The sequence below is a fragment of the Clytia hemisphaerica genome, unplaced genomic scaffold (assembly GCF_902728285.1).
Source record: "Clytia hemisphaerica strain Z4C2 unplaced genomic scaffold, Clytia hemisphaerica genome assembly, whole genome shotgun sequence".
NCBI lineage: Eukaryota > Metazoa > Cnidaria > Hydrozoa > Leptothecata > Clytiidae > Clytia > Clytia hemisphaerica.
Window position 1 is genome coordinate 749,650 of NW_027103564.1, and position 16,219 is coordinate 765,868.

At 36.6% G+C, this 16,219-nt stretch overlaps 1 protein-coding gene across 1 annotated transcript in view; it reads right to left on the reverse strand.

Moving 5' to 3' along the window:
* Positions 1 to 16,219, reverse strand: part of LOC136800913 (protein unc-13 homolog B-like) — a 79,556-nt gene that overhangs the window by 11,418 nt on the left and 51,919 nt on the right. Inside the window, exons 10-14 of the mRNA XM_067057523.1 lie at positions 15,186 to 15,289; positions 14,191 to 14,287; positions 2,761 to 2,849; positions 1,670 to 1,768; positions 1,177 to 1,231 (exon numbers count right to left, since the gene is read on the reverse strand). Of these exons, the coding sequence (XP_066913624.1) occupies positions 1,177 to 1,231; positions 1,670 to 1,768; positions 2,761 to 2,849; positions 14,191 to 14,287; positions 15,186 to 15,289 (444 nt within the window). The remainder of the gene's footprint in view (positions 1 to 1,176; positions 1,232 to 1,669; positions 1,769 to 2,760; positions 2,850 to 14,190; positions 14,288 to 15,185; positions 15,290 to 16,219) is intronic.

The following is a 16,219-nucleotide window of genomic DNA, read 5'->3' on the forward strand; positions in this document are numbered from 1 at the left end:
CTTACAGCATATTCTTAGGTTAGAATCCTAATTCACACTAGATTTAACATTTAGTACATACATCTCAAAATTCCATGATGGTGATATTCTTAGCATATTCTTAATTTTTTGGCCATTTTCATCATGGACATTCTTATAAAGTGTATTCTTATGAAAAAAAAGCGTGTAACGTGCAAAAGCATCTAAACAAGCCTCTCTCCTTTCCGGCCGACCTTCATTCTTTGATAATGTAAAGGCGACAGACATGGCTAAAAATGGATGAAACGACTTATGTGTTCAGTCTATCAAAAAACAATACTAAATTCCCATTTTCTAGCTTATCTCTCTCAAAATCTTTATTGAGAGAAGATTAGCTTCCAGAGCTGAAATTAACTTTAGCGACCCAGTTAACTGGTCGACTTTGGTTTGGACAATAATCCTCCCTCCACAGCTCTCGATCAGGCATTGCAGTGCCCAGTTCCTCAATCTCTAGTCCTGTTTCCTGTTTCAAAATATCAAGAAATGTGCGCTTTCTCGAGCACCTAGGGCCTGCAGGACACCAAAGTAAGATCTCAGACACCATTTCGTTTTTCGCACGGAAACAGTGACCTGAGAAAGAGAGCATCCTGCTGGTCAAAACAGAGGAAATTCTGAGAGTCCATGATATATCTCTTAAAGGTTTGGGTGGTTGCGCCAATCAAGATTCTGGACTCTTTTCAAAAGATTTGTACAGCAGCCATCAAGGCGAAAATTCGGATATCGAAATTATTCAGTCCCGCTTCGCTTCGTCGAATATCATCAAGCTCGACTGAATAATTTTCAATAACCGATTTTTTATGTCGAATATCTGCTTAATATCTTATAATCATTCGTGAATTAGATTACACTTCGGTAGACACAGGTGTAAGCTAAAACTTAGGAAAGAACATCACTTTCTGGAGCGATGGCGATGTGTTCAGAGCGTCAGCGCCCTTAAACCAGGGGTTCCCAGTTAGAATCCTCGCCCCTTCCAATGTTCCGTTCAGCTTATAGATAGTCTAGCAGGTTGGCCGTGGATCCCGTGAAAAGAAATGAAAGACTGTCTTAAAGTCCTAGATTACTGAGCTATCCACGTAAAATATCAACTCTATCGACTCAACTTAAAACACTAGTAATTTCTTAAAAGCACTGGAAAATGATCAAGCATCAAAGCATTACCTTCAACAGTCTTTTCAAGACTGGCTTCTCACAGTATTTCGCATACGTTGGAAAACTGAAAAGCAAAAACAATAATATACATGTTCAGATAGGATAAATTACAACCACTCCTTCAGACAACTCGTACCTCTCAAATGATGTATCTTCAGAAGCGTCAGCAAAGAGTCTCCGATTGCTCGAAAAAGCTACTAGTATGACCAAAGATCTCTCCAAATGCGACAAATTAGGCAAGATTCTTCAAACTGGCAGAATTTTGTTGACTTTGCAGAGGGAAAGTTTTCTTTTTTCTACATCGCCGAGACGGGAAATCCATCTGAGACAGAAGAACTTCAAGATATGCACCTCTACAACGGCTTCAGGAAACTATGTAACTTATCTGTGCTATTCTACCATATGCACTTGTAGTTTATCGTTTGTATAAAAGTGACGCAGCGTCCATTTTGCAGAGGATCATATCTTGAACAGTGATAAGTAAAAGGGACTGAGTACTAACTTGTCTTCCATGAACATGAAAAGAGAATCCATGACGTCACTAGCCTGTTTTTCCATCTGCTGTCGTTCTTGCTTGGACACTACGTTGGCTCCTTTCACTCTGCGGAAGAGGAAAAAACTCATAATTGGAGAAGGTACTGTATTCGAAAACACGAAGAAAAATTCATAACATTGATTGCACTTTGCTTGTCTCATTTGTAATTGTTTCGATTGTACAGTCGAGTCTCTATAACTGGAATCTTCACGGGGAACACAAATTTATTTGAGTTAAGAAATATTCAGAATTATGGAGTAAGGGTTTTAAGGCATTGTTACCTGAAGGGGTGAGAAAATTTGATCGAGTTAAGTAGACATTCGATTTGTAGAGGTTCGAGTTAAAGAGACTCTTATGTAGCATCAAATCAGATCAAATAGGTTAAGAAGTGAGATCAATGGATTAACGTTGTCTAAAAGCACCACGGGTTTTTTTGGAAACTTATCCTCGAATGTGCTGAAGCAAAGAAACTGAACAAAGGAGCGGAGAATGGCTCATTCTATTTTTACCTCCATACAGACAGGTGGGCGAATATTTCAAGGGGGTGGGGCGGTAATCCGAGAAGTATTTCTAGGGGGTTTCTAAAGGAGTATTTTTTATTTTTACAGGGTTAAAAGTTATTCTAAAATTTCCAAGATAAAATACTGATGTTAATTCGTCCACCCTCACGAAAGAAGTGAATTTTTTAACAAATTGCAATCGAGACCTACAGACACTTCGAAAACGACCTTTTCCACTAAATGAAAATAACCTCAATAGCATGACCGTCGCGAATCAAAAATAGACATTGATTTTTATGTTTGACTGAAATTCAATCCCATCACCCTTTGCGTTTATTACGCTTGCATGCAAATTACATTCAATTACAAAGAAAAAGTAATAACTTTCACGACTTTTGAATTAAGACGAAAAGGATTGTGGGATTGAACTTTGGTCAAATGAGAGAAGTAATAATCACGACGTTTGCACGACGAAGCGCAATTGTGGTAAAAAAATTACCACCGCAATTAAGGGAATTAATTAAACTTTATATAGTTTAATTATTAGGAATAACTCACCTTGTGGCGTGGAAAACACTTGGGTCGTCTAAGCATTGTGATAAATTCTGTTGAAGGTTTTTAAACGTCTCCAGTGTACTTTCATCCATCTGCAAAAAAAGACATAATAGCGCATGTGCTAATTTTCAAGATAGAACGTATCGCACACTCTTTATTTATTAGAACAATTTTATAAGAACAATTAGGCCCAAAAAAGCCAAACAATTTTAAGAACAACCCTCAGCCTGGAACGGCTGAATTTGCGCAAATTAAAGGTCAACACGGTAAAATAGGGTATCAAGTCAGAAGTAACCCAAATTTCCCCTTATAGAATTAAAGTCTATGTCAAAAAGATATACAGTAATATCTTTTTCAATACAGTATAAGGTAGGACACGAATCGTTCGAGACAAGAAACAAGTAATAATGAATGATTCAAGAAAATTTCTTTCTTTTGAATCTAAAGATACTAAAATCTTTGTATAAAGTGTAGTCACTATGAAGAAGTGGTATTTTAGAAAAAATAAACCAGCCGAGGCTGGAAGGTCAGCCAATAGAGCTTAGCTAGATAGCTTTAATAAGTGGGTTAACAGATGTAAGAGATGCACTGAAACAGAGTAGACTAAATATGTTGAATAATGTTCAAACTGTGAAACATTTGATAACTTGATTTAAAATTATGTAAAACAAGCCTGAGAGCTCCTCCAACCCCCCTCCCCCCCACGAGAAGCTCAAAGTATACTTCTCTTTAGCATTGTCCAAATAGTACGTACGCAAAGATTTTCCAAATATTTGACACCCCTCCCCCTTGTACGCAGAGAACAATAGAAATGACTTTGTTTAAACAATAGATGTACGCTTTTGCTGAACCCCCTCTCCCCCTTCACTGTGTACGTACTATATGGATGGCCAGTCTGGGTAAATAAATTTTGTAGTTTAGTAACCGTCAAGTTACACAACATGCACACAACCATCTTGAAGACTTTGCTGGTCGCAAATGATAATCGAAAGAAAAACTTAAAATTCACAACTAATGCGGGAAGCTCATTTTCCCCCGTTTTGCTTTAAACTCGCTTTTGATTGGTCTATGAATTTGGGCGATTGATTTACCGCCTTGGCGGAATAAACACACAACCATAATAAATAAATTCAACAGGGCAGCGGTGTAGCAATTAATTTCAACTGGGAGTCCTCTCTTCTGTGCCAAGCACTGGCAGTGTTTTTTAAACTTTAAAACAATGTTAAATGAAGACCAGATTGATCTGTTTGTTATGGCTGTGCAAGTTGTGACGAGAATGTGCACAACATGTTGTGTCGCTTTCTGCAAGTCTGATAAGAGATATCTAGATAAACTGTTATCGCCATTCATTCCATTTCATCATTCAGTCAAAATGTGCGCCAAGGTTAGAAAAGGTTAGAAAAACACAATCTGCGTCCGGAACTGCGTGAAAAATAGTTTGATCAATTTCAACAAGAACTGTATATATTAATATTAATATAAATGATCAAATTCCAAAGACCATTTGTCCAATAATAGGAGATGTGATGTCATCATTTGGTTCCCGTCATCTGATTTACGGTTACGAGCTGGAGAGTCGGAAAGCTTTTCCGCTGCTTTGCTGGATTTCCACTGTTGACCTCTGCACGCTCTGTGTTTAAAAGTTTTCAAATCGAAGTAGAGAGCCGCATGATAATGGAGAGTAAACCGAAAACACCAATTTATCCACGGTTTGTCAATTTTAAAATTCAGATCAGTCCACACGAATTCCCTTTCAACAAGATGTATAGCTGCTTCTTAACAGAAAAATATTTTCGACTGACCGGCCGAACGACTCCCACTTTTTAAAGTAGAAATGACGGGAACCAAACAGTTTTTTGCGATTCGCCTTTATCACAAACACGTCCAAGTCCAAAAAAGCACGATTGCATCCAGTCTTTATATCAAATTTATACAGTAGCTGTACTTTTGTAAACTTTATCAAATCCCAATAACATTATAACACCATCAATTCCCCTAGAGGCAAACAAGAAAAATATATGTTTTTATTGCAAAAACTACAGTATTAAAAAGCACACAAAGTATATCAGAAAATTCAACATAAACAAAAACTTGAGCAAACGGCTTTAAACCTTCAAAGGATATAGAAAAAGAATCCCCTTGATGAAAATCATGTGTTTGATTTGCCGAGTTAAAAAAATAAATGACAGAAATTGAAGCTTGCAACAGATTTACACTGGAAATACTTTGGTACAACACTGACTTATCACATCTGACTATCGTTTGAGCCGCCGCCATCTTGAAACTACATTATGATCTGTAAAAACAACGCACGCTAAAAGTACCCAAAAAGTTAACCCGATCGGAAGAAAGTTTAGAAATCAAAGTGAGATCGGAAAATCGGATTTTTTTTTTGCCGTCTTATGATGATGGTGATGGAAGAACCGAATTTTACGGATTTGAATGCTCAGCTTAGGCTGACCAATTAAGAAAAATAAAATTGCTAGTTTTAAGTACTAAAATTTAGTAAGATTTCTCAGGTCTTCCCTTTTATACAACCGTTTCGATATTTTGGTACCAAATGACACCAAAAACAACCCTGTCTCACAGCCCCGAGGGAGCCTCTTCCCAGAGTGGGAATGAAGATTTCAATCAAAATCTCAATGGGGATAGAAGTTCTATTGTTCTCAGGATCTCAAATCTAGTGGGAATGGTTTTGAGGTGGATTTTTCTTTTTGAATGTTAAATGGGGATGGAATGAAAGTCAATTTTCCAGTGGTGCTGGGGTTCCAGTGGGTCTTTGACAAAGGGTGTCCAAAAGGAATTTCATGTTTTTCTTGTGTACAAACACGTCACTAAAAAAAGTCATGACTCGGATGGCACAGAACGTCATGATAACATCCATCCAACGTCCCTAACGTTCAAATAACGTTCATATAACGTTAAAACAACGTTGTATGCCAACTGGGTACTGACCCTATCTGATTAAATTTTGTTCTTAAAAATGAAATTACAAAATGATAAAACAATCATAGCCTAATCTTTCTGATTAAAATGTTTTGTGGGACTGAGCTTTCTTCGGTATACAATCTTTGGTATATTTGATTCACTTCAAAATTCCAAAAACAATTGCGGATTGTTTATCACCGAAATAAAAATCCTTTGAAACATTAACAACACGCCAATATTCATAAGTAGTGGCCTGACTCTCTCGTTCAAACTTTAAATGCTTCCCAAAAACCTTTGTATGAAGAAGATAGAAAGTTGCAGTTGCCCGTACAATTTTCAAACCTTCAACCAGAAAATCCGTCAACTCTTCTTCGCAACTGTTGTCTTTTCTGTTCACGAAATCCAGAAATGCATGGCCCTTATTGAATTCCTTTCTCATGAAAAAATATTTATCCTTCTTGAACATTTTTTTATTCCCCATCATCGCGGAAATCGCTTTGTACCAGTTACCATAAGAAGGGTACAAAAGTGAAGATTTATTTCCTTCGTGAAAATATTCTGCTCCCCAAACCAAACGATCGATCGTCGTCATATTTTCCACAACTTCATTCGCAGCTTGGTTTTGCGTTTGAATGACGCTTTTCAAGTTTTCAATTTCTCTGTTCAAATGTTGGACAGTTGCTTCTTTCTCTGTCATTTTTTTCTCCATCTCGTTCAATTTTGTCTCTTTTTGTAAGATTTTAATTTTGTGTTCATTTTCCAAATCTTTCATTTTCATTTTCCATTCATTTTCTTGTTCTTTCTTGTACAGAACCATTTCGTGCTCTTTGGCTAATAATTGTTTCTCCTTTTCAACTAAGTTATTTTGCAGCTCGTCTTTCTGTTTTTGGAGTTGTTGATCGCCTTGAACTTGGCTTGATTGAGAGTCATGAGAATTCTTTAATTTGAACATCTCAAATTGATGAGATAAAGTTTGTTTTTCTTTTTCTAGCTGCATGATTTTCAACGTTTTCTCGTTTTCAGATTCCAGTTGTTGAATCTTAAATTCCATTTTGAGTTTCTCAATCTCTTTTTTGTGTTCTTCTTTGAGCTTTCCAATTTGCTGATTGTCAGCAACTTTGTGCACATTCCTCCCACTAGCACTGTGAGCCAAATTTCTCTCGTCGGAATAATCAGAATCCATTCTTTAATTTATAATCTAACTATTCAATTAATCTAAGAAGAAATCACAAAAATATGAAGAAGATCTTGGCTTTCCGCTGTGATTTTTCACTTTGAAATGTAGTAGCACAGTTATTTATATAAATCGAGGTGAATTTTTCCAGAGAGTCTGGCGTCTATGGAGTTCCAAACGAAAATTCGTTTCATTCGAGGGATTATCCAGGCGCTTAAAAACAACTAATCTTAAATTAGTTATGAAGATTCGCAGAGCAGAGAGTGGAAAGGCCAAAAATATAGTGACAAAGAGGTGCGATCATGGTTTGGGGCGACCGAAAAATTTTTGATTTTGACCCCCTATTATGACTTAAAATGCCCTTACGAACAATCCTCAGCCTGTAAAATATCAAGAAAAAGTTCCATGAGAATCGGCAAAAACGGCGATTTCCGGCATTTTCGGCCGAAAACTATTTTTTGTTCAAAAATCGGACTCGGTCATGTCTGAGCATTGCTATTACGCATCTTTGTGCATAAAGTCGGAAAAAACTAATGAGGAAATCTCGAGAAAATGCCAAAAAACCGGTTCCGCCAGCATATTCCGGCAGTTTCGGCTGGAAAATTAATTTTATTGAAAATCGGGCCATGACATATTTTAGGAATTGCCATTTTGCATCAGTGTGCAAAAATAAAAGACAGCTCAAGAAATTCAAGAAAAACCGTTTTTCCGGCGATAATCAGCTGTTCCGGTGATTTTTAGAAAGTTCCGACTTCAAAAATCAGTTTTATTGACAATTGAACCATGCTAGATGGTAAATATTGTTATTGATAATGTTTTTGTGTGAAAAAACGAAGAAATTTAAAGAAAAAGTCCAATGATAATCTGCAAAAACGGCGATTATCGGCATATTTCTTGCTTTCTCGGCCGGAAAAGAATTTTTCTCATGTTTTGGGCATTGCTATTACGCGTCTTTGTGCAAAGAAATCAGAAAAAACTAATGATGAAATCTCGTCAGAAACCGGTTGTTCCGTCACATTTCGGGCATTAGCGAGTTTATGTATTTGCACTTTTGAGGACGGTAAAGTGACTGAAAAGATTTGGAATAACACGCACTTCTGACCCGCAAAATCGAGGACGGTAAAAGTACTGATTTACCGTCGTCCTCAGCTGGTCAGGATCTAGCCAAATTAGAACCTTACCGTCTCTGTCGCTGAAAAACACACATACATAAACTCGGTATTATCATTTTGCATCTTTGCGCCAAAAATCAGGAAAAAACTAATAAGCTAATCTAGAGAAATGAACGGACGGACGGACGAAGAAAAAGAACGGAAAATGCAAAATCTGCTTAAGCTGAAACGATTCAACGAAATTGGTGGCTTTAGCATTACAGACGACTTCACCATCAACGAAAGAAAAATTATTAAAGATATGTGCCAAAAGGCGAAAAAAAAATGAATTTAAAAAATGATGATTTCGTTTGGCATGTAAGAGGAAGCCCTAGAACAAACCCTTCGCCTAGTTTGAAAACCAAGGACAAAGACCAAAACAACGTCTTCTATGTCCATATCCTCTGACAACTGGACGACAGATGAAGAAGTAGACAATATTTTATAAATCTAAAATTATTTCGTAGAGGTCGATAGACCTGTGAAATATTACTCTATGAATAAGAATGATACGAAAACATATCATGGAACACCTTTTCAGCGAAGAACTTCTATAAAACAAGCAATGCGGTTTCATCAACAAAAGGTCAACAGTCACACAGCTTATCTCCTTTATAGATATGTGTTGCGAATCAACTGCAAAAAGTGAAGTGGTCGACTGCATATACTTCGACTTTGCTAAAGCATTTGACACGGTACCCCATCGAAGACTTGTGATGAAACTAGAACGCTACGGGATTAACGAATCAATTCTGAACTGGATCAAATCTTTTCTATCGAACCGCAAGCAATTACTGAGTGTTAATGGGGCAAAATCATCTCTAGATCCAGTGATAAGTGGCATTCCTCAAGGAAGCGTGCTCGGTCCTCTGCTCTTTGTCATTCATATTAATGACCAACCAGAACATGTTCCACCAAGCATTTTCCTGTTTGCAGACGACACAAAGATTATAAGGATATAAATTCTATTATTGACTGCTTAATCGTACAACATGACATTGAAGCACTTGAAAGATGGTACCGTGAGTGGCTGTTGAAATTCCACCCCGACAAATGCCACGTTTTAACGATAGGTAAATTCGAGAACATAAAGCATGCACATCAATATCAACTAAATGGAGAGCAACTTGGTGTTTTGACTCAGAGCTTTCATTTGAAAAAAACATCGCTAAACAATCAAAGCTAATCCTATGTTGGGATTGATCAAAAGAGGATTTCAAGACCCTTGTCCTCACGTATTCCAGACACTGTATACCAACCATTTTGAGAAAACTTTGGTATCCTACTATTATTGACCATTCTGCTTTGCCTTGTTCATCGAAAAAATACCTAATTAGACCTTTTTCTATCCAATTATATCAAAATATTAACCCATTAACTAGAACAGTGTCTCACCTCAGATATCTGTAAAGCCCGAAGGGCTAGATAGGCAACTTTAAGCTTTCTCCAGCAAAAAAAAGTGAAGCAAAAATTTGATTTTTAAAATTTTGTGCCGATGGATATTATCTAGGATTTTAATTGTTTTCGGAGCGCGAGATCAAAAAAGGTAGGCGGCAAACGCTATTTCGCACCTCTCAAACAAGTGAAATTTTTAGTTGTCACGTGATTTCTTTGGTAGGAAATCCTACCAAAACTTGCTTTATTTTTCGATAAAGGCCGCGGATCTAGCCTTTCGGGCTTTACAGATCTGTGTGTCTCACTGGCAGGCCCCATTAAAAAAAATGATAAAAAAACAATTTCGGCCGTCATGCATCAAGCCCTGGCTCCTTCCATCCACTTAATAAAGCTGATATTTCTAGTCTTGTCAGCTGTGTCTGTTCCATTCCAAACGAATCGTGCATTATAAGGAAAATCGAACCTTTCTGTCTCAAAACTTATTCAAAACAGGGAACAGTATTTAAAGAATGAGATACATAACTAAACCACCACATTGACAGAGCGCTGCTTAATAGATAGTCAGAAACATGTTGAATGAAAATGTTCAAACGGAAAAGAAAATATAACATCATAGCATAGAGATACGTAAGCTTGAAAAACATGATGAAACTTGTTTTACACTGGAGCCATGCTGAGTTTTGGGCACAAATAAAAACAATCTTTTTTCTTGGCCCAAAAATTTTTTTTTTCGAAAATCGGGCTCCGTCACTTTATGGGTACTGCCATTTTACATCACAATGCAAACAAGCAATATGCTGAATTGACCTACCTGATGATGAAACTTAGATAGCAATAAGGGGAAAAACAATCATTAAGAAAATATAGCAGTTAGCGAAAATGCATAAAATTTCATCATTGATATTTAATGGGGGGGAGGGGTTTAGGGAAAAAAGAAATAGAACGTTCCGGTTGCAAATTTGCAAAAGTTTTGTTGACAATTGAATCATGCTTGATGGTGTCATTTTTATCAATAATTTTCTTACGTGAAAAACAAAGATATATATGGAAAAAGCCCAATTCAAATCTGCAAAAACGGCGATTTCTGACACACTTCCGGCATTTTCAGCCGGAAAAACATGATTCTCAAAAATCCGAATCGGCCACACTTAAGGCATTGCTGATACACATCTTCATGCAAAAATCGGGAAAAACGATTAATGAAATCTCGAGAAAATGGCAACAATAACCAGTTTTGACGGCATATTATCGGCATTTTTGGCCGAAATTTTTTTCTTCAAAAATCAGGCTCCGTCACATTTTAGGTATTGCCATTTTTCATCAGTCTGCAAAATTTCATGAAAAAATATAAAGTACAGCTCGAGAAATTCATGAAAAATCGTTTTTCCGGCGATATTCGGCTGTTCCGGCGATTTATAGAAGGTCCGGCATCAAAAATCAGTTTTATTGACAATTGAACCATGTTTGATGGTTGGCATTGTTATCAATAATAATTTTGCGTGAAAAAACAAAGAAACAGTAGGAAAAAGTCCAATGAAAATCTGCAAAAACGGCGATTTCCGGTATATTTCTGGCATTTTCGGCAAGAATAGAATTTTTCTCAAAAATCGAACTCAGCCATGTTTTGGGCATTGCTACTACGCATCTATGTGCAAAAAATCAGAAAAAAACTAATGATGAAATCTCGAGAAATTGCCAAAAAAACGGTTTTTCCGGCATATTTCCGGCATTTTTGGCTGGAAAAAATGTTTTTCGAAAATCTGGCTCCGTCACATTTTAGGTATTGTCATTTTGCATCAATGTGCAAAATTTCATAAAAAAATATAAAGTACAGCTCGAGAAATTCAAGAAATACTGTATTTCCGGCGAAAATAGGTTGTTCCGGCGATTTTTAAATAGCTCCTGCTTCAAAAATCAATTTTACTGAAAATGAAAACATGCTTGATGGTGGGCATTGCTATTAATAATGTTTTTGAATGAAAAAACAATCAATTATAAGGAAAAAGGCCAATGAAAATCTGCAAAAACGGCGATTTCCGGCATATTTCCGGCATTTTAAGCCAGAAAATTTTTTTTCTCAAAAATCGGACTCGGCCATGTTTTGGGCATTGTTAATACGCATCTTTGAGCAAAAAATTAGAAAAAACTAATGATAAAATCTCGAGAAAATGCCAAATAACCAGTTTTTCCGGCACATTTCCGGCATTTTCGGCCGGAGAAAATTTTTTTGCCAAAATAGGGCTCCGTCACATTTTGGGCATTGCCATTTTGCATCATTGTGCCAAAAATCAGAAAAAACTAATGAGCCAATCCTGAGAAAAGCTGGTAACAGACGGACGAACGGACGAACGAACGAACGGACAGACGGACATCGGTTAATTTATAGGACCTCTACCCCACCGGGGTAGGTCCAAAAATCAGAAATAAATAATGGGCCAATCCCGAGAAAAGCTGGTAACAGACGAACGGACAACGGACGAACAAAGGTAAAATAAAAGGATCTCCGAGCAGTGGTGTTGTGGGAAAATTTTTCTGGAGGGGCCAAAGTCAATTTTTTTTAACATGGCGCCCCCCTCCCCAATTTTCCAGTTTCTAAACTTTTACTAATTCATTTGCCTAGACATAACGAGGAAGAAAATATTTAGTGGAGAAGAGTAGATATATCTTTGATGAATGGAAAAGGGGAAAACAGGCCCCATCATGGTTTTTAAAATTGACTGCCAAGATACCCTAAATCACTAAATAAAAATAGACAAATTTGACACTTGTTAAAGTGTAGACTATGCTATAGTCTAAGTCAAATCATTATCTAAGAAAAAAAGCCCAAAGCCGAAGAAAATTCGCAAACGTGTTTTGTTGCCGAAAAGAGTTTACAGTCGGTACAGTTACCAATCTTCTTTGAAACTCTCCCGCTGATTTTTTTTCCGTGTACCACCATAACGCCATACCACCATATTTTACCGCCTTTACTATCACTGTAACGGACGATAACATCGTCTAGCTAGAGTGAAAATAAACTTAAAGAAACAATGTGTAATGCGAGCGAAGCGAACGAAAAAATTGATGTTTTATAAATTCAATATTGTTGTCAGCAAATTGGTCTTGGGGCGCATAGTTAGATTTTAATAATGCTATAATTTACACAAAAAAGTTGTAAATTAGCTAGATCGCAAAGAAGTTACCAATCAACTATATTGCGAGCGAAGCGGGCGAAAAAAAATTGCAAGTATTTTAAAACTATCTCAGTAAAATTGGTCCTTGGGTGCAGTTTAAAGGCGTATAAAGTATGATTTTTAAGATTGAGGCGTTAAAAAAATCTCTTTTGTCGCCCCTTGCTCTTCGGCGCCCCTTCAAAAAAGCTCCGCTGGGGGGGGGGCCATGGCCCCCCTGCCACAACGCCACTGTCTCCGAGGTAGGTCCAAAAACTTTCTTTGCTGTAAAAGTTTTGGAAGCCACCAAGATCTGGACAAATTTGAGATAAATCGTTACGTAAATGTTCAAAACATCATCCTCTGACGTAATCGTGAAAATATTTGACGTCAATTGTTTTCTTTCAATTCAGAAAGTTCTTTTCAAATATTTCTTCTGTCGAATCAAGTCGCAGAAAGTCTTGCAAAAATGTGTATTTTGAGTAAAATGAAAGTCTTTGGTGAAAATTCGAATGCTTCGAGTAAATCTTTGTTCAAGATTGCTTCTGAGACAAAGGTCGATATCACTCGTGCAAAAGCTTTCACCGCGAAACGCAAATCTGTTGTCGATTTGCATTCAAAAATTGAATCCCGAGATGAATTTCATCAGATCGGAAAATCCAAAAATCCTCGTGCAATGGCATTTGCATTGGAGGATTCAAACATAAAGAAGTTAAACACTGGACGTTCTCAAATCAATTTGAAACTGTATCACCGTGTTCTGAAAGCTTCATACAAGAAGGCCGTTTTCAAATCAAAACCTTTTACTGAGGCTCGTGTTGTTATCAAAGCAAAACGCCGAAACGTGAATGATCTCATTCAACAACGTTCATTTCCTCGTGTCGAAATGGGTGAATCAACAGTCTACAAATCTACAGATGACAAAGTCTTCAAAGATTTAGCAGACCAGCTCACCAAAATGACAATCTCATCAGATGTCCGCTCAGGAGAAACAAAAGTCAACATGCTTTTCACACCAACCGACTATGTTGCTAAAACACTTAACGATGCTAAATCAAACGTCGCAAAAGGACGAAAGAGAAATTCTGCGTCGAATGTCGAAAATGTCGAGTATGACGAAAGTGACGATAAAGACTTTGAGCAACTCTTCAAGCGTCTACGCATCTAAACATCCAACAAACTTCTATTTTTTTGCAAATATAACATCTTTAAACGCAAAATACGTTGTTTATCTTCTTTGTCTTGAATTGAATTTTCGCTACTTTTAGGGAACTAAAGATGCAGGCAATAGGGTCAACTGTAGGATGTGTTCAAAATGCTGGTGTTAAAATTAAATAAAAAATAAGGTAAATGTTATTTTTTTTTACAAATTACGTATAGTAGAACAGTAAAAACACAGTTGTGTCGTATACGACTTTTTGACGTTTGTCTTTTACTAAGTTCAATAAGAAAAAACAGATTCTGATGAAAAAAATTTAAGTAACTGATTCGCATCCGAGCTAAAGAGGGGTTGGTAAAGTGGCCTTGGTTATGATAAGTTGCTCCATCCCGATGAAAAGGGGCATTCAACATGAAACACTGTGAATTTTGAAAGACAATGAAATCAAAAGATTGAAAGCTCAAATAGACTAGGTACCGTGAGCCAGAGATCAATATGAATGGTTTTCAATCCATCGACAAGTGCTTTGTACATGTCATCATAATGTCCGAAATCGAACCATAACGTCAACAATCTATCGGACAAAAACAAAGAAGTAGTCGAAGTTACAATGAGATTGATTTAAAAATTAACTCCTTAATTCTAAAATGCAAATGATACTTCCCATAGTGTCCTCCCCCCCCTTTATAAAGGGGGGGGAAACCAATTTTCCAATTTTGAATGGGTGAGGGGGAAAAATGAAAATTTGAATAATAAAGGGGGGGAAAACATCGATAGTTGGCAAATTTGGTGGGGGGAAGTGTGAAATCACTTCAACTTTATCTCAGCAATCAAGGTCAGTCCACATGATATCATGTGATTAGATCATGATTGAAAAATTAACCAATTTTCGTTCTAGTTTGTCTAGTATTCCTTTTGCAGCAAAATTTTACGTTTGTGTCAGGTTGAAATTTGAGAAATTTATATCGGTATATGGGGGGAACTGATATTTTCAGAATTTTCTGGGGGGAAAGCAAAAAAGAGGGGGGAAACTAAAAAACCGAAAAGTCATAGGGGGAAAAAAAAGAGGGGGGAGATTAAAAAAAATAAAGAATTTGGTGGGGGGAACAAACCCTGGAGGACACTATGTTCCAAAAATTCGTGGTACAAAAACTTTGATTGAATCATGAAAGCAAAGTAGGAAACTATTAACATTCCGCTACATAAAGTTTACAATTTCTGTCAAGTTTTGAATTGCCAACGAGTAGTATTAAGTCCTAGAAGATTCTTGTTAAGTGACAAGAGTATTCATGATATGCACCATTGCAATGTCTTCTGACATTACATCACGGACCCAACAACTGATTTGCGGTAAGTAACGTAAAATCAGTCAATACGTCACTTTCAACCTATCAGCTGTTTGGTCCGTGGAAGACATTGCAATGGTGCATATCAAGAATTACGATGAAAATTATTCTAAACAGTAAACTAACCTTAGAGTATCTTGGATGAGCAAATTACCACGGGACGCCGAGATGAAATGAAAGAAACCTTTGACAGCAGGAACTGTATAATTATGCACTGTCGCATCCAACGGCTACAATATAGCAAAAAAAATAATTTTTCCGACGTATTAATTCTACCTCAATTTAATCTGCAGCGAGGAAAATAAACTTTTGATAGAATTCGAATTAGATAGTGGCCTTGTTTATTGATAACCTCCAGGGGGAATATTATCAAAAAGAAAAACAAAATATATATATCTTTTTTGTCTCCGCTGCAGATTATATGGAGACAAACTTTAATGAAACAATATTTTATCCATGAGCAAACGACCCCAGAAATGCCATGACCGATCTAAGCCAAAATCTTTCGTGTTTTCTTTGTCTTGATGATTTAAAAATACAGTTTACAAGAAAAAACAAAATTTAAATTATAGTAATTAAAATTTTGTTTTTTCTTGTACACTGTATGAAGCTCTGGTCCTGATCATCGAGCACTCTTTGATGGAATCATCTATCACTTATTGATATTGATTTAAAAATAGCCAAAATGTCGGATTGAAATCCATACGGAATTGAGAGTAATCAAGCGTTCAAAATGGAAGTTTCATGTTAGATGGAAAATAGATTTCAGTCAACTAAGAGAATCTCTCAGCTACTTCAATGTTTACTGTGTCACCAAAGATTTATTACACACTGGATAAACGACTCATAAAACGATGGAGAGCGATCATTGTATTTTCATTGTTTCAGAAAACAATTGATGTTCTAGCTTTGGCGTCTCGAAGATGTCTGATTTTTGAAAATTTTTATCAGTCTTATTTTTAAAAAGTTCTCTAGCTCTTTCTTTTTGTACATTTGCAGAAAAAAAGTTTGAAAGTAAGGCTAGCATTCCGAGCTGGATACATTTGTGAAATGTAATGTAAGAAAAACATCATTAGACAAGAAATTCAGACAAAATGCTTATAGTGACACGGAATTTCCAATTGAAAATATCTTTCAAAGACTGTCCCCAGAAGAGCTAA